Raw genomic sequence first — 26,898 nt, 5'->3', positions numbered from 1 at the left:
TTATTAAAAATTAGTAATTTGAAAAATTTTATAACAGAAACAAAAGAAAAATGTATTATTATTTTTTTATTTTTACAGAATTTTCAGTCTTTTTTCATTTATAGCACAAAAAATAAAAAAACACCGCTGTGATTAAATACCACCAAAAGAAAGCTCCATTTGTGTGAAAACAAAAAAGGTCAAAAATTTTATATGGGTACAGTGTTACATGACTGAGTAATTTTCATTCAAAGTGCGAGAGTACTGAAAGCTGAAAATTGGTCTGGTTAGGAAAGGGGTTTAAGTGCCCAGTGCTCAAGTAGTATTCAACAGTTCTTTATTATTGCTCTGTAAATTGCAGAATAGCTGCGCACATCACGTTGACCCAGAACAGGTATGTAAATAAAGACATGAGAACTTTGCCAGCTGCCCTGTTCTGCATATTCGTCTTCTAAAAGTAATGAAGCCAGAAGTTCAACATGACAGTCAGACTTTCAGAAAACTGCCCTCATATGTCTCTCAGTACAGGTTTCCGTTCTTTACGTTTGATGACCACTGTTAATGCGGTCTTCTCAATAACAATAAGCTGGTTTCTATGAGCTTTCTGCACCTAAGTTTTAAAGGAACAGTACAAGCACATCATGACAGACAGAATTCATTCAGATATTTCCAGGAAATCATTGCACTGAACACCTCAGTCTTTTTTCTGAAGTCCAAATGTGAAATCTGAAGGTAAAGTCTCTGGTGTTATCTGCGATAATTGATCATCATGTAATCGCAAAGTCCACAGTTTCTCCAACTCGTAGGTCGCTCTAGTTTCTGTCAGCATAAAGTGAACCACAATTTCACCTGAGAAAGAAAAAGCAGAGTCACATGACTTGGGACAAAAATTTGTGCACACAGGCTAAAGCCCCGCACACACAGGCTGAATGGGAAGAGACATCGGCCAGTTCAAAAAAGAAAACCGGCTGACCTGTGACCTATGCCACCCTGTCCGACAGAAGCCAGCTGTTTGGCTGGCTTCTGTCGGGCGAGCATGCTGAAAAACAAGCCAACAGCCAATCAGCTCCCGATTAGCGCTTTCAGCCAATGGCAGAGATCACTGATCGGAGTGTTCTAGCGAGGGGGTCATCCCCCTGTCGGAACACAACAGATCAGCAGGGGAGATCACTGTACTAACTTTGCACTGATAGTACAGCGGCTCCGACCGGAGGTGACAGTTTTTTTTCGTTCAACCCTCTTGGTTGAACCAAAAAAACCTCAGTGTGTACCAGGCTTAAACCGCCATAACCTCCCAGCAATAGCATTGTTCTGAATGATGTACACAAACAAAACGTAAATCAAATTGGTCGGTAAGGGTTACAACATTCGTCGCCACTACTCACATTACTTATAATTACACTTTGCAGTAATGTGTTTACAACGTTCATACTTGCTTAGTTGTGGGAAACTGAACAATCCAAAGGATATTTACACAATGAAATCAAAGAACACTTACCAAAGTCTATACACATCCAGTCATCTGTGTCCTTTCCCTCTAGACAAACATGTGACTCAACATCTCTCTTCAAATACTTGTACTGAAAAAGAACACACAAAATTGATGGTGACCAAATTCTTCTATACAGTTCTCCCTTTGTCACTTGTATAAAAATCCATGGTAAATCCCTTCCCTTCTACTTCCCAAGATCCATAGACTGCCTACTTCCTACTAACTAAATGGAAAAAAAAAAAAAAAAAAAAAAAAAAAAAAAATTGGAAGAACTGTCCTTGTAACCCATAGCAAAAAAATCATTTAAAAAAGAGAAGGTTCTGGAATTATTTTTTTTCGGCAGTTACAAATCCTGTAGCTGCTGTGTTTTAATAAAAGGACATTTACCTGTCCAGGGATCCAGCGCTGTCCTCACCCAGGCTAGTTATTCGCTATCCTTCAAGTTTCATGGACACACATCCTATCTGTGGTCCAGCAGTCTTCTGAGACATGTAACATGTGCTGGACAACTGCGGGGAGGGAGGGGGAGCGGAGAACTTCAGCTCAGATTGCAGTCTTCTTGGACCTGTAATGTGTCCTTGACTACTGCGGGGAGAGAGGGGGAGAGGAGAATTTCTGCTCAGATTGCAGTCTTCTGGGACCTGTATTGTGTCCTGGACTACTGCGGGGAGGGAGGGGGGAGAGGAGAACTTCTGCTCTGATCACTTAGATAACCTGACAGACGGCTGTCAAAACTAGGGAAAAAATGTGATCAGCGCAAACTATATACCATATATTACTACAAAGATGGAATATCCTTGTTTGATATGTATTCTACCTCATAGTAGGGACATCAGATGATGATGGAATGACAAAACGCATCAGTGTGGAGCCATACGACGAGCTGAACCATGGCAGTGTCCTTGGATAGGCGGACAGATACTCCATCGGCTACAGTCAGTCCTGGAAAGCTGCAGTGAGCGGTAGGAGAGTCTGGACATATCTGATGCTGTGATCTTAAAGAGGATTCCCTGCAAAGGTAAAGCATAATGGACTACTATGCATCGCATAGTAGTCCATTATGTGTGACTTACCTGACACAGGAGCCAGCGAAGTCACTGCTGTCCCCTGTAGTTCTGAGCGTCCATCTTCTTGGTGGGTCTCGCCGCTCCGGCGCTGTGATTCGCTGGAGCAGCGATGTCACTCACGCGCATGCAAGCCGACACTCGCGGCATATGGCCGCAATCTGCGGCTTACCCGGTGCATGCACCGTAGACAGCGGTGGCTGTCTTCAGGTAAATATCTCCTAAACCGTATAGGTTTAGGAGATATTTCTTGGCCCTACAGGTAAGCCTTAATCTAGGCTTACCTGTAGGTCAAAGTGGTTTGTAAGGGTTTACAACCACTTTAACAGTCAACCAATGCTTTGTGAACTTTGTTTTTTTGCGAGTGCATAATTTGATGGTTTTATGAATACTATTAAAAAAAAAAAATCAGTTTTTATGGGATTACACTATGTCTGCCTTTTCTTGTATATTTTCACTGAGATATTGAGGTAACACAAATACAGAGGTGGAGGAAGCAGTGAGGACCATTGCTGAAGTATAGATATGCCTGATTGACCTGTTGGTCCCGGTAACAGCAATACCAAAAGGGGGATTCCTTCCACACATCCCCTTGTTTTTTCCTTCTGCACGCGTGGAGGTGAAATCTAACGGTGTCAGCGTCTCCCTGCAACTTTCTCTATTAAGAGACTTATTTTCTCATACATATAGCTCTTGGATAATAATCCTGTTTATAGGATATATGGACTATATGGATTGAACAGATTTTATTACCTGTTTTATTGCACAAAAGAAGTAGATGTATAAATAACTGGTCAGCGCTGCTAAATCTGCATTTTATGGAAATTTGTTTGTTAGAAGTTTAGCATTATTCTGTTTTGAATGAGCCTGTAAGCGGCAGCTGAAAATCACTTTATGTAGTAGGAGATTCTATTTGTATATTTAAGTTTTACTTTTTCCATTCCATTTTTTAGTGCTTGTATTTATAGGGAACAGGGCGGTTGTTGTCTTATAAATTGTTAGTGAGTAATCAGATTGTATAGTGTATGTTGAGCTTCACAGAACCCACGGCACATTCCTTGTATTTTCAATACTACATCTCTGCTCCTCATAGGCTTTTATCTCATCTCTCATTTCCTGCACACTTCAAAATGCCAAATGAACAATCTATGCAAGATTAAAGCTGAGAGGAAGTTTCACCCTCCCGGCAGGTCAGGAAAAAGTGGGGAGGAGCGAGAGAGTGTGGGGGGGGGGGGGGGGTGCTGCCCCCTCCCCCCAAAGCACCTTGTCCCCATGTTGATGGGGGACCTTATCCCCCGGCCAGGGTTGTGGGGAAGAGGCCCTTGTTGCTCTTGATGGGGACAAGGTTCTTTGCTTGGGGGGGGGGGCGCAGAGCCCCCTCTGCCCCAAAGTATCCCCCATGTTGAGGGCATGTGGCTTGGTATAGTTTCAGGAGGGAGGGTGGGCGCTCGCCATTTTGTTTTTACATTTTGGCATGGGGTTCTTCTCAAAATCCACACCAGACCTAAAGAGCCTTGTATTTATTGAGGGAACCCACAACGTTTTCCTTTCTTTGCCAGGCAATTATTTTTTTTTTTTTTTACCTTACACGACTCATTGGTTGTTAAGAACCTGGCGGTCGCCCATTTCTTATTGAGCTGTTATTCAGTGTGTTATGGAGGGGGGAAAAATGCAAAACGCATGTAAAAACGCATCAAAAATGCAACACTTGCATTTTTGGTGCAGGTCCATTGCAGTCTATTAGACAGAAAATGCAATCTGCTATGGGAAAAATCTCTGACCCTGTCCAAAAATGCAGTGGCTGAAAAACACATAGATATGAATGTGTACCATATGAAACCATGTTAAATGGCATGTAGTGCGCTTCTGCAAACCGCACAAAAAAAATGCATAGATGTGAACGCGTACCATATGAAACCATGTTAAATGGCATGTAGTGCGCTTCTGCAAACCGCACAAAAAAATGCATAGATGTGAACGTGTACCATATGAAACCATGTTAAATGGCCTGTAGTGCGCTTCTGCAAACCGCACAAAAAATGCATAGGTGTAAACCTAGCCTAAGGCCTGAAGCACTTAAGCATTTATTGATCTTAGGTTGTGAATCGTCAGCAGCTCGGAGCTCTATATCTCCTCCTCTCTCCCCCTCCTCACCAGCCGACATCAGTAAGGGGATCGGCCCTTCCCACTGTGGGGGAAAAAAAAAAAACACCCGGTCTGCCACCAGCGGAAACAAACCCTACCACAAACTCTTCAGCTTCAGTCTGCTAGTGCTGGATGCAGCTTTAAACAAGCTTTCATCAAACGTCAGCACTGTCTGAAACTTGCTTAAAGCCAGCAGAAAACTAAAGGCAATGATCATTATTTTCAGCAGCAAGAGTGGGGAAAAAGAAGATTGCTTTGGCAAGTAATACATGTGTTATAGTTTGTGAACTAAACTTCTTGATTAAAGTGGTTGTCAGCTTTCCCATTAATATCTGTACTCAAAATTCCCACACAGGAGCTGAAGAATGTTAGGATGTTTTTATGGCTTTAAGAAAGTTACAGCAGTAACTTGTTCACCCAACTAACTAATAAAAAAACAAAACAAAAAATAAAAACAGTAAGTTAACATTACACAAGTGGAAAATTGGTGTGCAATAAGAAGCATTTTCAATAAAACACAAGCATTGATCGCCCCCTAGAGGAACCCGCAAACATTACAGCACCAGGCACTCCATATGCCCGCACTCTGGGGTTGATTTACTAAAGGAAAGTTAAATGTGCACTTTGGAAAGTGCATTTGCACTCTACAAGGGCAGTTGCTCCAGGGCTTAGTAAATGAGGCAAAGCTTCACTTTACAAAGAATACCCAATCACATGCAAGGAAAAGAAAAGAACAGCTTTTTTGCTTGCACATGATTGGATGATTGAAGTCCGCAGAGCTTTTGCTCATTAACTAAGCTGAAGCAACTGCAAATTGCAAAGTGCACAGTCTATTTGACTTTAGTAAATTAACCCCCCGTGTGTGAGATGTTCGTTAGACAAAATGACAACTTACCACTTTCAGAGTATACTCTGCCAAGGCCTGGAGATGTCTTGTTGACGTTCCACCAACAATAACAAAATATTCAACATATTTCATCTCTGGAGGAAGTTTGATGACACACAGGTCTTTGCCATTTTCCTGCCGCAGTACATTCACCAGTACTTTGATGTTAAACTCTGGCAGGTCCTCAGCTGAAATTACAAATATCAAAATGCAGATAAATGTATATGAATTACCGTATATTCAACCTGCAATGGATATGGATTCTGACAAACGCATCTAAAGGGAAGTGTTATTGATGGAGCTTGCCTGGAGTAAGCTGACAAGCTACAATAACCAAGGTCTCATTCATATGGACTCTAATGGAGGAGACTTCATGTGATTTTAAACTCAAAATCAAAAATGTAATATATTGCAGATTACCAATCATTAGATGTGGTGGCTGCATTAGTTTTCTTTTTTTGGCTCCCTCCCCCTCTCTGTTTTCACCTTGTGATCTAGCCAGTAACACACCTCATGTACTGAGACACAGCTCTGGAGGAGTGTGCACAAGAGGCACAGCAGCATTGTCAGTCTGCAGGGAGGGGGATTGTTAACCACTTAAGGACCAGGCCTCTTTTTCAGACTCTGTGTTTACAAGTTTAAAACAGTTTTTTTTGCTAGAAAATTACTTAGAACCCCCAAACATTATTTGTTGTTTTTTTTCTAACACCCTAGAGAATAAAATGGCGGTCATTGCAATACTTTTTTTTTCATACCGTATTTGCGCAGTGGTCTTACAAGCGCACTTTTTGGGAGGAAAAATTCACGTATTTGCATATTTAAATACACCAACAAATTAAAGCCAAACTCCAGCTCACATTTTATAAGTTACAGCAAACAGTTTTTCTTCCTTTTGGGATAAAGATTTTACATGAATAAATAAAAGCTGAGCATTGTATGCACCCGTCAGCGGTAAATGGTTTGTCTCGTCCATGTAAACCGATACATTCTGCTGGAGAGCTTGTGCTTTTGAAAAACAACTTACTTGCTGGTTGGATCACCAGATGAAAACAGAAGAAACCCTAAAAAGGAAACTAATACAGCCATCACATCGAAGAATTGGTAAGCTACAATATATTAAATGTTTGCCTTCAGGTTTAACCACTTCAGCTCCGGAAGGTTTTACCCCCTTCCTGAACAGGCCATTTTTTGCGATATGGCATTGCATTGCTTTAACCGACAACTGTGCGGTCGTGCGACGCTGTATTTGGTCACTTCTATAAACAAAAAATTTTTGAAGAAAAAAACATTTTTTACTTTCAGCTATAAAACACATCCTAAAAAAAAAAAAAAAAAATTATAATCAAATGCCTTCATCAATTTAGGCCAATGTGTATTCTGCTACATATTTTTGGTAAAAAAAAATTCCAATAAGCCTATATTGATTGGTTTGCGCAAAATGTATAGTGTCTACAAACTATGGGATATTTTAATGGATTTTTTATTTTTACTAGTAATGGCGGTGATCAGAGCTTTTTAGCTGGACTGTGACATTGTGGTGGACAAATCTGACACTTAGTGACACTTTTTTGGGGACCAGTGCTAAAAAAATGCACTGTCACTGTACTATTGACATTAGCAAGGAAGGGGTTAACATCAGGGGCGATCAAAGGGTTAAGTGGGAGTGATTTCTAACTGTGTGGGGGATGGTTTAACTGGAGGAAGAGAGACATCTGTGTTCCTGATTAGCAGGAACACAAGATCTCTCTCTTCCTCTGACAGAATGACAGTCTGCCTTGTTTACATAGGTAGACTGCCGTTCTGTCTCCTCTGAACGATCGTGGGTGGCCATTGGCCACCAGACCCGCCGATAGGATCCCGTTGTGAGGCTCTGGTCCAGCGCAGTCCAGATGTGATGACGTACAGGTACGCAATTATGCGCTTAAGGACTGCCCCACGTACATGTACATGTAGGGCAGCCCTTAGGTGGCCAATACTACTTTCAGTCTGTATAAGAGCAATGTGAACAACAAACTTTTATGAAACTTTCAGCAAGGTTTTGTAAAGCTTTTGGCAAGCTTGACGCAGCTTTCTGCAAACCTTCTGAATTGGTAGTAAAGTCCGCTTTGTGATTTTTACCTAATGAGACTTACCTATAGGGCACAGTTTAGGAGATATTCACACTAGATGCAGTCAGTGGCATTACTGGCGCATGCGCTCTGAAGGTCCGGCATACCGTGCCAAAACTGAGGGATCCTGTGAGGGAGTGATGTCATCGCAGCTCCAGATAGTCTGCAAACTCGGAAGGAAGACCAGGGGAAGATGGAAGCCCTGTTGGCAGTGAGAGCGTGCCACTAGAGGGCTTAGTTCTAAGGCAAGTATTTTATAATGTACTAGTATGTGATGCCATTGTCTTACAGGGGAACGTTTTTTTTAACTGCAGCGGTTTACAACCGCTTTAAGTAGCCCTTCAGACCCTGTTTGGAAAGGTTATACACAGTTTTTAATGGGAGTGCTTATCTCTTTAAAGTGGTTGTATACCCACTTTTTTAACTTTTACCTACAGGAAAGCCTATAATAAGGCTTACCTGTAGGTAAAAAAAATATCTCCTAAACCTGTACGGTTTAGGAGATATTCCCCTCGGTATGTGCCGCTGACTGCAGCGGCGCATGCGCACAAGGGGGTTCTCTCCGTGAAAATCCGGCAGCGCTCGTCCGGCCGGATTTAAATCTCCCGCGCGCATGCGCGGGAGTGACGATATCGCGGCTCCGGCCACTCACAGCGCCGGAGCCGCGATACCCGGAAGAGACGCCGAGGGAGCATGTCGGCTCCCTCGGCGTGGATCGGGCGAGATGTCGGGGCCTCGTTCTAAGGTAAGTATTTCATAATGAGCTAGTATGCGGTGCATACTAGCTCATTATGCCTTTTGCTTTGCAGGTTTAAAAAAAAAAAAAAAATTGCGGGTTTACTACCGCTTTAAGCAAGCTGCTAGCAAGCATCAACTGGCTTTCAATAAGCTTCATGCTGGATTTAGCGCAGGGTCCAATGTGTCCCCATTCATCGTTTCAGGTCCGATTTCAGCACAAATTTGGCTGAATTTGAACCAGGAGACGCACAGGACTCCTGTGCAATTCGGTGCCATTGCACTGTGAACTTGCTCCATAGAGAGCCAGTCACAAACTCCTGACATGTGAATTGGATGTAGGGAAACCATCAACCAATTCGCAATAGTGTGAACCCAGCCTCAAGCAGTGAACCTGCTAGCAGCTTGTTTAAAGTGACAATCAGCACTCCTATTAGGAGCTGTGTTAAATATTTACAGAGAAACAGAAAATATCCTGAAGCACTACAAAGGACTGTAGTGTCATGCATGGTTGGATGTAGCTGTGACGTAAACAATCCGTGGTTGATAATGATCAAACTCAGTGCAGCTGGCACAACACTGGAATAATGTGAAACAAACAAAAAAACTATAAGCAGCGCTCTATGAGCAAGATCAAAAGTGTAGTAGTCCTAAAAACAGGCACTTGTAACCATGGAATGATGATCCAACAATGTTTATTCCATCATAAACATGATGAGCTGATACAAAGTCTAAAAATCATTTGGGAAACAGGTATAAAAACGATGTAATGGACAGATAAAAGTTAGTCAACATTACCACAGTGACCTCAGATGGGGAAAGGGGGTGAACAGACACGGGGGGCACCAATACCCATGTTGAAAAGGATGGAATTCCAGTCTCATGAGCCCAGAGGCTGTAAACGATGTTGATATATCCAGGTCCAAGATGGATAGAGCCGCTAGGAGCAGGAGGATAGAGGGTCGTGTATGTCCGGACTGGGAAGGCATGATGCTGTCTGGATTTGGCCAAATCACAGAGCTTAGTGGTTCAGACCACTCGGTGGTGACATCACAACTCAGGAGAACTGGAGGAGCCAAGCAGAGCCAAGAGCAACCGAAGTCCTTTGACAAGGCACATGCGTGTGAAACATGCAAGTCACGGCAACAGCACAGCTTGCATTCCACAAACTAACCACAGACGTGCCTTCCTCTGTCTCCAGCGCAGCACTGACATCACTCCAGGCGCGCTGGTTGCTCTTGGCTCTGCTCCTTCAGTTGTGCTTCAGACAGCAAAACCAGTCTAAACAAGGCCTTACTGTAAAACAAACTTGTCAATAAAAACGTAAAAGGACAAACATATCTCTGCAGAAGGAATATTTACCTTTCAAGTTCCACTCCATTCACAAAAAAACCCTCTGCTGAAGATCACGTGGTGAGCCACACTTCCGGCACTGTCATTCTCTTAGGTCCCCTATGGCGCTCTCTGGTTTATCCTGTTGACCTTGACAAGGCAAAGTGGCGACATGGAGGTCAGCTAGAAGAACCAGTGAGCATTGCGGGGATCGACACTCCAGAAAGCGTCAGTTTCCCAGAGGACTTCAGTAGAGAATTTCTTGTGAACAAAGACGCATTCTAGTGGTGCGGGCAATGGTAAAGCCAAGTATTATCTGTCTTTTACAGGTTAACATGGTTTGCCATTTTTATTTTTAATGACAAAATCACTTTGATAGGCGGGCGAAAAAAATAAGGTTAGATGTGTTCCTGCATCCAAGTCCCCAAGAACTAAGCTTAGTCATGCAAAGCACAATGCAATGTGAATGCACCCAGAGAACAATTTATGACTAATGTAATCCAACAAGGAGTTGGTGGTGTCCTATAAGATGTAAATGGCTGAATCAGAAAATGGTCCTATAATGTTTATACCAAATATAGAGCTTCCCTTTAATGCAATATCTGTCACCGAGGGTGTCAGGCACTGACAGAATTTTTACAATGACTTTCACAGAATGACTCCTCTCATGTTAATACGCATCTCTAATAAAGCACCCCTGCATAAGAAAACAAGACCATTAATGTAGTTATCAAACCACAGAAGACATGAGTACTGTTGCATGCCCCATATGTTTGTTGGTTCTACAGGTGATCACTGGCAGTGTGAACAGACCCGAGTATCTGTGACAGCCTGTCACTGTAGTATACAGACTCAGTAGCTGCTGCTATCTGCACACGACTGTCAAGCCCAGGAGCAGGAATTAGCGATTTCCTGTCACTAAGATTCTCAGAGTGGCAAAACACTTGTGTGAATGGTACCCAACAGAACAGGTTGAAGTTAGAAGCTGATTGGTTACCATTCACAGCTGCTCCATTTTTATTAAATACAAACAACAAATAATATACACATACACCGATCGGCCATAACATTATGGTCATTGTCAGGTAAAGTGAAGAGCATTATCTCATTACAATGACATCTGAAAGTGGGTGGAATATATAAGGCAGTAAGTGAACACGTTGTCCCTGAAGTTGGCGTGTTGAAAGCAGAAAAAAATGGGCAAACACAAAGATTTGAACGACTTTGGCAAGGGCCAAAGTCAGAGCATCTTCAAAACTTTAGCTCTTGTGGGATGTTGCTGATCTGCAGTGGTCAGAATCTACCAAAAGTGGTCCAAAGAAGGAAAACGGATGATAGGTGTGGCCAAGGCTCATTGATGCACGTGGGGAGTGAAAGCTGACCCCTGTGTAGTCCATCTCAATAAAAGAGCTACTGTATCTCAAACTGCTGACAAAGTCATGTTGGTTCTGATAGAAGAAGGTGGCCTGGTCTGATGAATTCAAGAACGGTTTGAAGACATTGGGATGTACTGGAAAAAAAAGTCCGATCCATGGAGGCTTTATCTCACAACTTACTCGACTTGAAGGATCTGCCATTGCCGCCTTGGCATCAGATACCAGAGCATACCTTCAGAGGTCTGGTGGAGTCCATGCCTCGGTGGGTGGTCATAATGTTATGGCTGATCACTGTATGTGGTGTCTCAGTGAATGTCAGTGGTAGAAACACATTTTATTTATGTTGTTTCTAGGACACGATTTAAAGGGAAATCTCTTTACTGAGACACAGGTAGCAATAAAAAGCAGACAGGGCACCTGCAACTATTTAAAGTGTTACTAAACTAAACCCAGGACCCTATATTCACTATATTTGGTCTCACACAGTACACAGAACATGGAAATTAAGTCATTTTAGTAAATATAAACTGCTAAATACCTTTTCTCATTAGCAGTATATAGCAGTCTTGTGACTCCTATCAGTGTCTGGTTAAAACTTGTAGGAGGTGTTTTCATTCTGCTCTGACTGCTCTATTGATACACACCAAACTGAGTATGTGCAGAGTGTCCCCAAGGCTCTGTAGTATCAGGAGATGGATGGAGGACTGTGGAAGGGGAGGATCAGAGAAGCCCAGATCAAACAGCCTTTTAACACAATATAGATGATTAACCCCTTAGGTTCCACAGTGAGTATAACAAGCATGCTTTACTGCATTTACTGTTGTGGGAAAGGCCCCTTTCACACTTGTGCGACTTGGAACTGCAAAGTTGCTTGCCAAGTTGTACCCCATGATGTAAATGAGTACCATTCATATCATTGTGACTTCAAAAGTAGTCCCTGCAATACTTTCGTCCGACATGCGATTCATAGACCCAGTAGCGTAGCGTGGGTCGTCACTGCCCAGGGCAAGGCAAGTAATTTGCGCCCCCTAACGTGTAGACTTTTAGCACTTGACTAGTACAGTATAAAACCCCTTACCCCCTACGTCACAGATCAGCTGCGGAGCTGATCTGCGTCTTAACTTTACTGCTGTAGGTCAGCTGACACCTGTGACACTACACTGACCACTACGCCTACACTGATCACCACACTACGCTACACCGATCACTAAATTAACCACCATACTGCACTGTTCTCTCTCTATCTGCCCACCACCCGGCCAGTAACACGCCTCTCACTCACCTTCTTCTTGTCCATGGTCCTGGCCTGCATCAGTCCGGAATATAGGAGGAGAAGAGTCTCAGAAGACAGCGGCAGCTCACATTTTTTCTTGTCTCCCCCACGCTCTGGCTGCTGCCATGTTCAGTGTCCGGTGCACGATGATTGGGCATATAGGGGGTCATGTGCGGAGGCGGGACTGCAGGAGCAACCGCAGGACAGGCCATCTCTACTCTTCACATGGCCCCCATACGCCCAATCACAGGGTGCCAAACACAGAACATGGCGGCCAGAGCAAGGGGGGGGGGGGACACAGGAACGTAAAATTAGGAGGCAGCCAGTGACACATACTGGCGCCCCCCTAAATGTCGCGCCCGGGGCCACAGCACCCCCCCCACGCTACGTCACTGCATAGACCTCAAGATTACACAGGCATTGCTTCAAGTCGCACAAACATGAAAGGGGCCTTAGTAACAGATGAATTCGGCGTATGACCCGGACACAGAAGACAGGCTGAGGCCGGTATACCTCCGTTCTCCTCTGTGCTCGGTGTATGATGATCCCAGGGGATCGTGCTGTATGGGCAGACCCTCGGCAGGACACACGCTCTCCTCAGGGGCACGGTTGAGGCCCGGTATCCGGTGTGTATAGCCCCGGCAGTGAATGACAGGCCGGGCACACAGCGCAGCGACCCCAGCACTCTCCAGGCCCACATGCCGTCTGTCTTCCGGCTACCTCGACCTTGACGGAAACAAAGAACGCCGCTCGCTAATTGGTCACTAGGACGCCAAAGCTGACGCAAGGATTGGTCGAGCTGTGTCTAGGCATGGGGGCGTGGTCAGTTGAGGACGGCAGGCTGCGCCGGAAGTGACTTTAGACTCCTTTCTAGTGACTTCCGGCAGGCTTGCCGTGCTGTGTGTGGCAATGCCCGGAGATACTCGGCGGGTGCGGGGCCCGGAGGAAGGCTCTCAGAGCCCGGCGCTGTACGCTGTGAAGGAGAAAGGGAAGGCGCTCCGGGTGGGTCGGGGGCCGGCGGAGCAGCGCGGGGTCTATGTACGGGCCGGGTTCCTGAGTCAGGCGGTGGGCTCGGCCTATGTGGAGGTGGCGGAGGGCAGTAAGGTGGTGAGCGGAGTGTGGTGGGGGGCCGGGGAAAGCAGGCTGAACTGTGACCTGCGCTGGGCCCGCTTTTCCTCCCCCTTGAGCACACAACGGAGGGGCGGCGGGGCGCTTCTCCTGCAGCAGAGTCTGGAGGCCGCGGTGAGGATGGAGCGATACCCCCGGGCCGAGCTCATGGTGTCCGTACTGGTGCTGGAGGAGCGGGGCGCCGCACTGCCTCTGGCCATCACCTGTGCCGCGCTGGCCCTGGCCGATGCCGGCATAGAGATGTACGACCTGGTGGTCGGTGCTGCCGCCTGCCGGAGAGACAACGGGGACATCCTGCTGGACCCCACCGAGGGCGAGGAGGAGTCCGCCGCCAGCATGTGCCTCGCCATCATGCCCACCCTCAACCAGGTATGTAGCGGAGATGGTGAGCTGTTTATACTAGAGGAGGCATGGGGTGCCCTGTGCCTCATCACCTCAACCAGTTGTTTCCTAGAGATGCCGGGCTCATCACTCACTGTTATTGCATGCTGTATTTGTGTTTTTTGGGAAATACGCATGCAGTAATAAAAGTCAATTATTCACACGGGATGGACTCTTGTCCAGCAGATCCACCTGCACAGTGAGGGGATTTCTCCACTGATCCTCGCTGAGCAGACGGTGACAGGTCCACTCCGCTATGCAGAGAAAACACGGGCATGGCCCCGCTCTCCTCTGCGTGGCGGTTGGATGTAAATGGACCGCTTGTCCATTTCCTTCTATCAGTCATGCAGACATATGGTGATCGGATCCCCATCTGTGTGTTTTTGGATGCCTGGTAGTGGCAGCGGACACACATCCACTGACATCTGCTGCATCTTAGAAATGGATGCTCTGATCGGGTCCACCTGAAAAACTGGAAGTGGACCCAATCAGAATGTTTGTGTGAAAGAGGCCTAAAACGGGGCTTGACAAATTTGCTTTGAATCTAGGAGCCAGTTTTTTTTTTTTTTAATAGAGGAACAAATGCCTTTTTTTTTTTTTTCCTCTGATAGCCGACCTGCAAAGTAAATACATAATATGCTAGTATGCATCACATGCTTTCACGTTATGTGAAACTTACCTGCAAACAAAGCCCTCGTCACCGCTGGAGGACACATCGATCTTCCAGTCTTCCTTTTGGGTCCGCAGACTCCAACTGTGTGACTGACCAGAGCCGTGTGACGTCACTCCCACACATGTGCGCGGAGCCGCTGGTCATGGTACAAGGCTCTGAAGAAATGGCAGGGGTGCCTGTCCTTCAGCATGAATGGGCCAATGATGCAGCATATACAGTAAATATCTCCTGAACAGTGCATGTTTAAGAAATATTTACAGTTCCTTTATGTACTTCCCCTTTAACAAAGGAAACCAGTAGAACATGTAACATGTTCCCAAAGGTGATCTGATCCTTTAAACCTTTCGTGGCCAGCTCTGCTTTTGTGTTGCACACGTTTAAAAAAAGTTAGGCCGGAAGCAGTCATCCTAGAGAATAAAATGGTGGTAGCTCCAATTTTTTATAAATCATGTGCTGCACTATCCCTTTAATGATCTGCTGAACCTGCAGCAAAAAACCTAAAAAACAAAATTAACTAAAGTGATGTGCCAATGTGTCAATCCCAAGAATAAAAAGATATATATATATATACATGACTGTTGTCTTCGTGCAGCTTACAACAACATATAACGTGAATATACACACTTCATGAGATATATACACTTTATGGATTACTTTTGTATCAATATTTATAAGTCAGTGATACTCTGACCACCCAGGGTCAGTTTTCAGCGCCCTTAATATAAAGATATAAACGTGACTTGATAGGTGACTGTGAATATAGCGACCTGCAGCAGTGATTACACTCAGGTGCTCCCCACACTAAGGTAATGGAGAATGTACCTAATAACAATGAGGGGAGATTAGTACTGGCTGGTGAGGTAAACGTATACAATGTATCAGTGTGGAGATGTTCTGCCTGAGCCATGTAACGGAGTTGTAACATTTCACCCGAGAGATTGTTCTGTGACAAAAGGCACACTCGGCCCCCATTCACACTGTTGTCATATGATTTTAAACTGTCAAATCGCATGACAAGTCGCACCCAATTTGTGCCTATGGAACCGTGCAAATCGGTGCAACTCCGACTTGCACAGATTTGAAAAAGCTTCCTGCACTATTTTTTGTCAATTTCATGGGCAACTTGCATTCATCTGTGTATGAAGCTGCACATGAAATCGTGCTGAATTAGCGCAAATTCAAGTGTAAATAGGGTGTAAGTAAGCCCAGGTTTACACTAATGCTGTGCAGGAAAACCCTGTGCATTTCCCGCACTGCATTCCAATTGCACTGCCCTTGCCATCCACTGCACCTGTCAATACAAAGTTAACACCCCAAATGCAGGTTGCAAATGCAGTACGTTTGCCTGCACCGTATCGCATAGAACATAACGACCATGCAATCTGGTTGCAGTGCGGTTCCAAAAAAGGTGCATGCACGTCTTTGGTCCCATTGAGCCCGTTTAAAATTAATGAGCTCAAATCGCACCGCACTGAATCGTATGTAAATTTCACAGGAATGCAGTGTGGTTTCCACGTGGTTCACAGAGCAATGTACCCCATTTCATATTTATTTCTCTAACATCCATTGTCCGAGGGGGGAAACATATGGGTTCTTTCAGACAGATGCTCACACTTGTCGTGCATGTTTGCAGATGTCTTGTAGAGGTGAATGCAGAGCAGCTGGATAGACACAGCCATGTATCAAAATGCTGTCTGCGTTTGGATCTGTGCAGGTGCTCTTGCCGGCACATCAAATTTTGGTATGCGGTTACACTTTCCTGTTTCCATGCAGCATCTGCATCCACCTCTGTAGGCTGCCTGCATGCATCCTGGGGGGTGTGGGTGCAATAACAAAGCTTGCATGCAGGCCTGGGTGTCAGCGCCTGTCTGAACGAAGCCTATAGGAAGAAAGGGATGGACAGAAGAAAGTTGATAGCGTGAAAGAGAATCCCTCTAAATCCTGGAAGGCAGTATAAAAATGTTTCATTCATTGGCCCGGATACATGGCTAGATATAAAAAAAAAAAATTACCCCACACTACAATTAATGCCAAAGGGCTGTAGGTTGGGTACCAGTGATGTAGCCAATGGAATAAATAGTATTGTGTGACCCCTTCATAAAAATGTTAAAGTAGTAAACACTGTTACTCACAAATGTTCTTTTGAAAATGCATTTTTCCTAAAACGTCTTTCAGGACAGCACCCAAGAAATCATTGCTCCTCCCCCAACAGGGAACTCCATTGTTTTAACAGCTTTAACAGGAGGCCTCCGCGCAACGTCCTTCAGTTTTTTGTGTTTCCTCCAGCCGGAGGAACACCTGGTGGGAGCCATGATCTCTCGGGGCTTTCATGGGAGACAAAAGGTTCTCACCGGTTTGTTTTTCTGTTTAGGAGAGTGATCCTCCCACTTGCCTCTTGCTGGATGGTCCCGTGGACTCCCTCTCCCCCTTCCACGCTCAGGGAGAGCCTGTACTGCATGGGGGTGCTGCCCTTTCCTTTTTTTTTTTTTCTTCAAATGGAGTGGTTGCGGTGGTTTCACGCTGGCCACCAGCATCACAGGACAGCGGCGGTACAAGCAGAGCCATCACCATTGTTCTGGTGGCTGAGGAGAGCCCTCAGCCACATCCTGTGCAGTGTACAGGAAGAGGCAGAACCTCCGGGTCGGGCGCAGCATAATTTCCAGCCGAAAAGTGCAGGGTTGCCTGGTGTTAACTTCCGGTTCTGGGTCGGTGCAGCAGTGTTTTTGAATCTCGGAACCGGCCTTCTTTTAGCCATGTGGCCGCAGTGCACTCTGCAATGGAGGATGCAGCGGATAAGGGGGGGGGGGGGCAAGCTAAGGCCCAACAAAGCCAAGGTAAGGGACTGTGTTCCTTTTTTACTGTGGGCCGTTTTCTCCTATGGGTTTTAACCCCCCCCCCAGCATGAGTTCTCCCTGGTGCAGTGGCTAGTGGGTTAGTTCTTCTGCCTAGCATAAGGGACTCCACAAGGTGGTGGTGACGACTTGCTTGGCCATAGGAAAGTGAGAGGTTCTTTCCTAGGGCACATGGGTGTTTGTTTTTACCTATGCTGTACAGTGGCATTTCAGTGTGGTCCTTTGTTTTTTCTTCTGTTTGTCCAGGCATAAAGCTCTGTTCAACCAGTCAAGAGAAGGTCTGTTGTCTGCAAAGACAACATCTTTGTGCATATTGTATTAGATTTAGTTATGGAGGAGTCTCCATTCATTTGTGGCGATCTGGTTTCAACCATTAAGGATGAGCTCCTCGCAAACTTTCATGCTTTCAGGTCAAACATGAGAGAAGAACCAGGTCCCTCAGGGGAGCCTAGGACTCGCCACCATCTTTAGAATCCCAAGGGGTTTCTCTGATGCAGACGGGAGGTCCAGTCTCCCAGGATACTTCCCAAGAACCCGCTTCCCTCCCTCCAGGTGGATCAGATTCAGAAGAGGAGGAAAATGAAGCAGATTCCGCCTCCTAAATGCAGGTTTGCTGTTTGGTTCAGATCTAGAGTCCATTCTTGACCGAACAGCCAATAAAAATAAATAGTTTCCGGTCAAGAAAAAGCAGGTGCAAAACTGTAAGCATTTTTTTGGAAAAGGACAGCAGGAAAATAACCCGCAGGGAAAAAGGATACCATGGTCTTTCCAAAAGCCCAAAGGTAGGTGTGCTCTTCAATCCTCCTGTGACTTCTGTAAAATCGCACTGACTCCTTCCTCCCAGTCGGAGGAAGGCTACAGGAGTTTCTTCTGCAGTGGAGAGGTGTTACACCAAACCAATTTATTCTAAATATGCTCTCCCAGGGATGTGTGATTGAATTCAAGGAAGAACCTCCAAAAAGATTCTTGGTGACAAACGCACCAAAGGATCCAGCCAAGGCTCTCGCCATGAAGTCCCTATTTCAGGAACTGAGATCCCAGAGTCATTGTTTCGGTCCCTACAAGAGAGACCTTCCAAGGGTTCTACTCGCACAGATTCCTTGTTCAGAAACCCTCAGGAAAGTTCCGGCTCATCTTAAATCTCAAGATGCTAAATCGGTCGGTAGAGTGCAGAAGATTTTGGACAAAATCAATTATTTCAGTCAAAAACCTCCTGAACCAAGGGTACTACGTGGCATCAATAGACCTACAGGATGCCTGCCTCCACATAACTATTGCTGCCGGGTCCCAAAAATGTCAAAGGTTGGCACTGAAAGTAGGAAAAAAGATGGTACACCTGCAGTTCAGAGCACTCCCATTTTGGCCTGTCGTCATCCTTAAGAGTGTTTACAAAGGTAATGGCCGGAAGCATTGGCACCTTTTGAGTCTTGAAGGAATCTCAGTGATTTCCTTATCTGGATGACTTGTTTTTTGCTCCAACCAGGGAAAAACTTCAGCAAAACTTGATCAGAGTTTGTACCTACCTAGAGTCCATAGGTTGGATCTTAAATCTCCAGAAGTTGAATCTGATTTCCTTGCAGGAGGTTTTATTCTTGGGGTACCGTATCAACTCAATGGAGCAAAAGATCTTTCTTCCAGGAGAAAAAGCTGGTGGAAGTAGTGTCATTGTTACAGTCCAATTAACTCCTGTCCATCAGGAAGGTCATGTGGGCATTGGGAACCCTGACCTCTACTATACCTGCAATTTGGTGGGCAGGACTTCGCTTCAGACCCCTGCAAGGCTTCTTGTCAAGTCTGGGATCACCGGCAAGATTTGCTGGATTCGCTAGTGAGGATCCCCACCTTGGTGAAAAGGAGTCTTTGGTGGAAGAACCAGACAAGGCTTTCATCAGGTCTATTGTGGTCCTTCCCAGTACAGTTAAGGTTAACAAAGGATGCCAGCTCCTGGAGTTGGGGGGCTCACATGAGTAATCAATGGGCTCAAGGCTCATGGTTCACAAGAGAAGCAGTAAGATCCTTGAATTGAAGGGAACAAAAAGCAATAGAAATGGCTTTGCTGACGTTTGCCAGAGAAGTGTGGGGACTTCATATACAGGTCCTGTCAGACAACGGCACAGCAGTGGCCTACATGGACAAGGGGCATCAGAAGCAGAGCTCTTCAGTGCCTAGCAGGACGTATTCTACGATGGGCAGAGCTCCATATTTTATCCTTGTCTGCAGTCCATCTAAAAGGAACACTAAACAGGGTGGTGGACTTCCTTATCAGAAACCAGGTGTACAAGGCAGAGTGACGATTGAACCCTGAAATCATCCAAACGATTGTGAAGAAATGGGGGCAGCCAAAAGTGGATCTCTTTGTGACTCGGGTAAATGGACACTCGAGCCATCCCTGGGGTTAGATGCTCTAGCGCACAGTTGGAATTTTCACCTCTGTTATGCCTTTCCCCCTTCTTCAGCTTATCCCTCAGGTCATAAGGAAAATCCAGAAGGATACAGGTTTTGGCCTAAAAGGGCTTGGTTTTCATCCCTTCTCCAGATGCAACTCGAACTGTATTGGCACTTTCTGTTGAAACAAGATCTGATACAAGGCCCTTTACTTCACCAGGAAGTAGCAAAGCTCACAGCTTTGCTTCTAAAGAGCAGCTCCTAAGAAAGATGGGGTTTTCAGATTGGTTGCTACCCTAGCCAGCAGTAAAGGTGTTACCAGAGCAATTTTATTCCAAAGTTTGGAACGTTTTCAACTCCTGGTGCACGGCATCTAGCAGATCTTTAAAAGATATTTCTTCTATTATGGAATTCCTGCAATGAGTGTATAAGGGCTTAGCAGTCAGTACCCTTATGCCCTTTACACACGGTCGGACATTCAGACAACAAAATCCATGAGATTTTCCAACGCATTTTGTGCCAAACTTGTCTTGCATACACACGGTCGGACACATTTGTCGGAAAATCCGATTGTCCCTATCGAGGTGACGTACAACACGTACGTCGGGACTATAAACGGGCCAATAGCTGTGGTCTCTTAATTTATTCTGAGCATACGTGACACTTTGTACATCGGAATTTAAACGATCGGATTTTGTTGTCAGAAAATTTAAGATTCTTCTGAAACTTTGTGTCAAACTCCGACTGAAAAAGTCCGCTGGAGCCCACATACGATCGGATTTTCTGACAACACGAGCCGATCACACATTTTCCATAGGAAATGCTGACCATGTGTACAGGGCATTAAAGTTCAACTTGCTGTGCTGGGGGTGTTTTTGGGGAAAACAATCTTGTCAGAAAACCTAGTGATCAGGTTCTTGAAGACCCTCATCTGGTCCAGACTGGTAGTGATCAGAAGCTGTCCAAACTGTGACTTATCGGTTGTTCTACAGGCCCTGACCAGGGAACCATTTGAACCTATTAATTTAGCCTCTCTGAGACTGATTACTTTGAAAACAGTTATTTTTTTTTTTTTTTTTCTCTAGAACAACGGTTCGAAGAATTATTGAGCTTCAAGCCTTGTCAATCAGGGAGTCATTTTTTTTTCTCTATCTTTTGAGACTGAATTGTTCTGAAGACAGATCAGAATTTCTTACCGAAGGTCGCTTCGGTCCAAAAGCGAGCTCATTAGATAGTGCCTACGTTTTTCTCTAATCCATCGGGAAAGAAGGAAGAAGAATTCCATACCTTGGATGTTAAAATTCTGGTACCCAGAATTTAAGCTGGGGACCAGGCTTTTGGAAGGCAAGTCGTAAGTCTTGCAGGCTGTTGTCCCACCCTAAATGGGGTAAGTCTTGATTATCCTCGGTGCTGTCCTGGGAAAATTCAAGTTAGACTTACCAGTAACTTGTTTTCCAATAGTCTTTCAGGACAGCAATAACCCGCCCCTTTTTTTTTTTTTTTGCTGTAATACTATGATATAACTGTCGCTTATGTGTTGCAGCTGGGGCTGGAGGTTCTCTACAAGCAACTGAAGGAAGCTGCGTGGAGGCCTCCTGTTAAAGCTGGGAATAATGAGGTGTTTCCTGTTGGAGGCGGAGCCATGATCTCTCGGGTGCTGTCCTGAAAGACTATTGGAAAACAATTTAAGTCTAATTTGAGTTTTTTGTATAAAACCTAATTCAGGAAGAGACCACCTCAACCCTCACTGCACAGAAGAAATTCCTACAAATAGTTCCTGGTATAGAGCATGAATTAAAATAAAAAATGAGCCCTCGTGCCACTAGGTAATAAAGTGACTAAAGTGAATAAATATCTAAATATGTGTTCAACAAATAAATAGAAAATATGCAAAAAAGATAAATAGCATGTAAACCATAAAGTGATAAAAAGTGCAAGTGCTAATTAATAGTGCAAAAAATGCAGCGGGACAAAATAGTGAACACAAACTATCAAGTGAAATGAATAAAACAGAGTCCTGCGCAAATCGTGCCACTCTTATAAAAATATATATATATATATAATATATATATATAAAAAAAATAAGTCCAAGAATCGCACACAAATGAGTGAGGATGAAATATGGAAAAAGCGGGACCAAATGCTACAAAGTCCACTAATCCAGGCTCTCGGAACTCTCACCTTAAGATGAAATAAGCAAGCAGATCAAATATAGCCCCAGAAACTTCTCCTTTGATTCACTGTATTAAGCCACTAAGGACATGCAGGTGAAGGATGTGATAAAAACTTCCGCCACTAGAGGGCCAATCCCAGCATATAGGTATTGCACTGTAGATATTAACATCTATTCCGTAGTGTATGGCTCGAAAAAACAAAGGGGAGAGGGGGAAGGGAAGAGAGAGAGGGGACTCCAATAGTGTAGTAGTTTTAAATAAGCAGATGTATTTATTAAAAAATAACCAAGACTCTCACATTTCAAAAAAATATAAAACACAGAGAGAGGAAGATGGTGGTCTGGCATCTTCCGCCAGTCTTACTCTACTTCCGGTTTGTCCTACGGCCACTCCCTACGCGTTACGTCATACCACGTGACTTCTTCATGGGGATCAAATCAAACCGGAAGTAGAGTAAGTTTTATATTTTTTTGAAATGTGAGAGTCTTGGTTATTTTTTAATAAATACATCTGCTTATTTAAACTACTACACTATTGGAGTCCCCTCTCTCTCTCTCTCTCTCTCCCCTTCTCCCTCTCCCCTTTGTTTTTTCGAGCCATACACTACGGAATATACCGTATATACTCGAGTATAAGTCGAGATTTTCAGCCTCTTTTTTGAGGCTGAAAGTGCCCCCTCGGCTTATACTCGAGTCACCGCTGTCTGACTGCTCGATCAGCGTATCGAGCAGACAGACGGCGGACATTAAAATTCAAAAGCCGCGCCTCCTTCTCCGCCTCCGCCTGTGATAGGCGGAACACTGAATTTCCCAGCAGTCAGTGTTCCGCCTATCACGGACATCCGTTCATTCTCATACTACGGACGAGTATGAGAGGATGTCCGTGATAGGCGGAACACAGGCTGCTGGGAAATTGAGTGTTCCGCCTATCACAGGCGGAGGACGGAGGCGCGGCTTTTGAATTGTAGAATGGCCGCCGAGAAGAGCGGCGATCCATCGGCACGACACGGGACGGAGGAGGCACGGGACGGAGGAGGCACGGGACAGAGGAGGCACGGGACAGAGGAGGCACGGGACAGAGGAGGCACGGGACAGAGGAGGCACGGGACAGAGGAGGCACGGGACAGAGGAGGCACGGGACGACGGCGGCTCGGGACGGAGGCTTGGGACACAGGTAGGCTGGACACACACACAAGGCTGCACGGACACACACACACACACACACACACACACACACACACACACACACACACACACACACACACACACACACACACACACACACACACACACACACACACACACACACACACACATGGATGGATACACACACACACACACACACACACACGGATGGATGGATACACACACACACACACACACACAGGGATGGATGGATACACACACACACACACAGGGATGGATGGATGGATGGATGAATACACACACACACAGGGATGGATGGATGGATGGATACACACACAGGGATGGATGGACGGACACACACACAGGGATGGATGGATGGATGGACACACACAGGGATGGATGGACGGACACACACACAGGGATGGACGGACACACAGGGATGGACAGCCATGTCTCACCCTCGGCTTATACACGAGTCAATAAGTTTTCCAGTTTTTTGGGGGTAAATTGGGGGCCTCGGCTTATATTCGGGTCGGCCTATACTCGAGTATATACGGTATGTTAATATCTACAGTGCAATACCTATATACTGGGATTGGCCCTCTAGTGGCGGAAGTTTTTATCACATCCTTCACCTGCATTTCCTTAGTGGCTTAATACAGTGAATCAAAGGAGAAGTTTCTGGGGCTATATTTGATCTGCTTGCTTATTTCATCTTAAGGTGAGAGTTCTGAGAGCCTGGATTAGTGGACTTTGTAGCATTTGGTCCCGCTTTTTCCATATTTCATCCTCACTCATTTGTGTGCGATTCTTGGACTAATTTTTTTCATATATATATTGACTGTTTCACGTTTTCATTTTACATTTTTTATATATATATTATAAGAGTGGCACGATTTGCGCAGGACTCTTTGTTTTATTCATAGAGCATGAATTGACACTGACTGAGCTCCGCACACTATTCATTCGTTTGAATGAAGGTGTCACAGAAAGCTTGTCTGCTTTCTTTATTTGTCTATAGTGTTAAAAAAAAAATCCCAGTCTGGAGGGGGCAGCAATGCCTTGGATACTGAGTAATGTAATTACAATAAGAGAGCATTTGTCTTGGAAGATCATTCCAAAGTTCACCTGCAGCAAGATTGTATCCTGTCTTTCTTCTTGAGCACTGACTTATCTAAATGCATCTACCAGGGATTTAGAGTGTATTGTATATTACTGAGAAAGGTATGAGGTGATCTATACCACACTAATCCTCAATCTGTATAATAGGGGAGGTATGATGTTTGCTTTGCCTTATCATCACAAACATCAGCCAGGTGTGTACGTTGTGCTTTATATATAGCAGAGGAATGAATGAGTTGTGTTCTTTACTCCCAATGTTGACATACATTATACATGTGCTTTATAGCCTGTTTAATATGGGTCACCCACCACCTCTGCCAAGCAGCACAATTAAGTAGAGCAAATGATCAATATCTGTTCTTGTTTATACAGGTATCAGGCCTCCTCTGCACCGGGGAATGGGAAGGAGACAGCTCAGTGGAAGCCATGAAGCTTTGTATGGAGGGATGTCAGCGTCTCTACCCAGTGCTACAGCAAAGCCTCCTCAAATCTACTAAGAAAAAAGTCCCTGCACCAGTGCCTGAGGCCAGCTAGCCAAGCTGAAATCAAGCTGCATCACCAACCTCAGGTGCTGGTCTCTGGCTCCTTACATCATCACAGCATTAGGACTGAGCTCTGTATATCTGTGTCTGAATAATGTGACCTCACCAGAATCCAGATTGATGTCAGGAAATGAGCCATTAACAACATGTCCAGCTTACTATACAGAACTTTTATTGGCTGGTGGGAGTGCTACTACGGATTTGCCAGCTTCGAATGACATCAGTTTTAAATGTTCAGCTATCTATTATTGAGATGCTTGTATTTCTGAGTAGCTTCTAGCACCACCTGTGGTACATCTTATCATCAGGATCAAGGTCATACAATTTGTAACATACTGGCTGTGGTGAGCATGGATCACCATACATACACAATATAACCCAGTCTGTGAATGTACTGATGTAGCACCAGCTTTTGAGGAGTTGGCAGGGAAATGTGAGAAGGAGACTACTGCAGTCACTCATTCTAGTGCTGACCCCATGCTGTCCTTTCTCGCTGCTAATCTGATTTCTGTGAAATTGTTTTTCAGTAGTTAAACGAGAAATGTTGTTTACCAACTGACAAGGGGATCCAGAATTAAATGTTTATTTTCCTTACTCTTTCTTCTAGTGTTATTCATGGTTTTCGTTCTGCTGCCCTAAACTATTAGAACTATTTTTCAACCTATTTTTAGTGAAGGCACTCTTTCGAATTGCCCACAATCCTGAGGCACACCAGTCTGAGCGCTCGGTCATATCCGAGCATAAGTGCTTATTTTTAATTTTTTTTTCTGTTCCCGCATGTTGTTTTTTTTAAAGGCTGCTCTGTGCTTGTGAAACGCACAAAAAATGCGCTGGCATGATTTTTAAATTGTAACCCACCAAAATGCATGGTGCTGCGGAACCATGCATTGTAGTTGGTGCAAACGTACATACAATTGGTGGATGTGTGAGGGTACCATTAAGCATTAATGGCACTCTTACATCTGCAAAAGGAAGCACATTTTTGTGCAGTGCGGAAAATCGTGTGATCTCGCACACATTACCGCACTGTGAAAAAAGCCCTAAAATTGTGTTTGCAGGGCGGAGTTAAGTGGTCTGTAGATTATAAATTCCCCCCTGCTAGCACAAATTACCCCCACAGGATTAGATTACCACCCCCTCCCACAATTTCTGCTGCTGAGACATGAGCAGCCTGGAGAGGCGATAGAGGGAGGTAATCGAGCCCTGTGCTGTCCTATGAAAGGGTTGCTCTGTTAACTTCTGTATACAGAGAGGGGAGCACATCACGTGCCTCCACCACTATTGTTATCTGTAGTTTTGATGGCAAAACAGAAAGCTGTGCGGGCAGACCAGCCTGTCCTTTGCAACCGATGTTATCAGTTGGTAGGCATATCGTGGGCATACAGCTTCCACAGCTTTAAATTTTGCTAGCAAGAGTACAGATAACACCATAGTGGTGAAGGTGCGGAAGTTGCTCCCTCCCTCCCTCCTGTAACAGAGTAACCCTTTCATGATCGGACTGTAAAGAGCTTTATTTTGCCGCGACACCTCAGTCAAAAAAAAATCCTGATTTCTAGTACAGGTACTCCTCTTCTAATGATTTACCTGTTTAATGACCGCTCAGACTTACGACCAGCTCGCCCGACCCAAACAATCCACTGTACATCATTGTACAGTACAGTATTTTGGGTTATATTTATGTGTTCTGTACTTATGCAAATGAAAACGTTATTGTTTTCAGAATACAGTACAGTAGTTAAGAATTAAAATATTGCTTACTTGTGGCTCCTCGTTTTAATGACCAATTTGTTTAATGACCTATTTCCTGGAAGGAAACCTGGTCGTTAAGTGAGGAGAGAGCCTGTATATACAGGTGAAAGTCTTGCTAATTTAAAAAAATTAAAACAAGGGATTCAGAACACGTTTTTGTTTTAGGTGGATTGTCTGGTTATAATTTGTTGGCCCCCTGTGTGTATTTTATACACTGCTCTGAAAATGGCTAAGACTGAAAACACTGTATGCAGATTAAGTAAACCAGCCGTTCTGAAAGTGAGGCATACAGACGATACCATTTGTTTAATTGTTTTGCAATGGTTTAACATGATCTTTTTATTGATTTATCAGCCT

The 26,898-nt window shown here is 44.7% G+C and overlaps 2 protein-coding genes across 3 annotated transcripts; one reads left to right on the top strand and one right to left on the bottom strand.

Moving 5' to 3' along the window:
* Positions 1–299: 299 nt before the first annotated feature.
* On the bottom strand, positions 300–13,138 carry MALSU1 (mitochondrial assembly of ribosomal large subunit 1). 2 transcript variants are annotated; one of them, XM_077491288.1, is made up of 5 exons: positions 12,904–13,036; positions 11,656–11,821; positions 5,576–5,754; positions 1,478–1,559; positions 300–828 (listed from the first exon to the last, which is right to left on the bottom strand). In XM_077491288.1, exons 2-5 carry the CDS (start codon positions 11,663–11,665, stop codon positions 674–676), a joined length of 426 nt encoding a protein of 141 aa, XP_077347414.1. In that variant the 5' UTR covers positions 11,666–11,821; positions 12,904–13,036; the 3' UTR covers positions 300–673. The 2 variants fall into 2 exon arrangements, with proteins under 2 accessions (XP_077347414.1, XP_077347415.1); XM_077491289.1 differs by lacking the exon at positions 11,656–11,821 and having other exon boundaries at positions 12,904–13,138.
* Positions 13,139–13,244: 106 nt separating this feature from the next.
* EXOSC6 (exosome component 6) lies at positions 13,245–25,386 on the top strand. Its single transcript, XM_077491287.1, has 2 exons — positions 13,245–13,887; positions 24,623–25,386. Exons 1-2 carry the CDS (start codon positions 13,300–13,302, stop codon positions 24,782–24,784), a joined length of 750 nt encoding a protein of 249 aa, XP_077347413.1. The 5' UTR covers positions 13,245–13,299; the 3' UTR covers positions 24,785–25,386.
* The last annotated feature ends 1,512 nt before the right edge of the window (positions 25,387–26,898 follow it).

Source organism: Lithobates pipiens, unplaced genomic scaffold (genome assembly GCF_037356315.1).
Source record: "Lithobates pipiens isolate NorthernLeopardFrog02 unplaced genomic scaffold, aLitPip1_a1.2 Scaffold_19, whole genome shotgun sequence".
NCBI lineage: Eukaryota > Metazoa > Chordata > Amphibia > Anura > Ranidae > Lithobates > Lithobates pipiens.
Note: the sequence above shows the minus strand (reverse complement) of the source record. Positions and strands in the feature narration are given on the sequence as shown.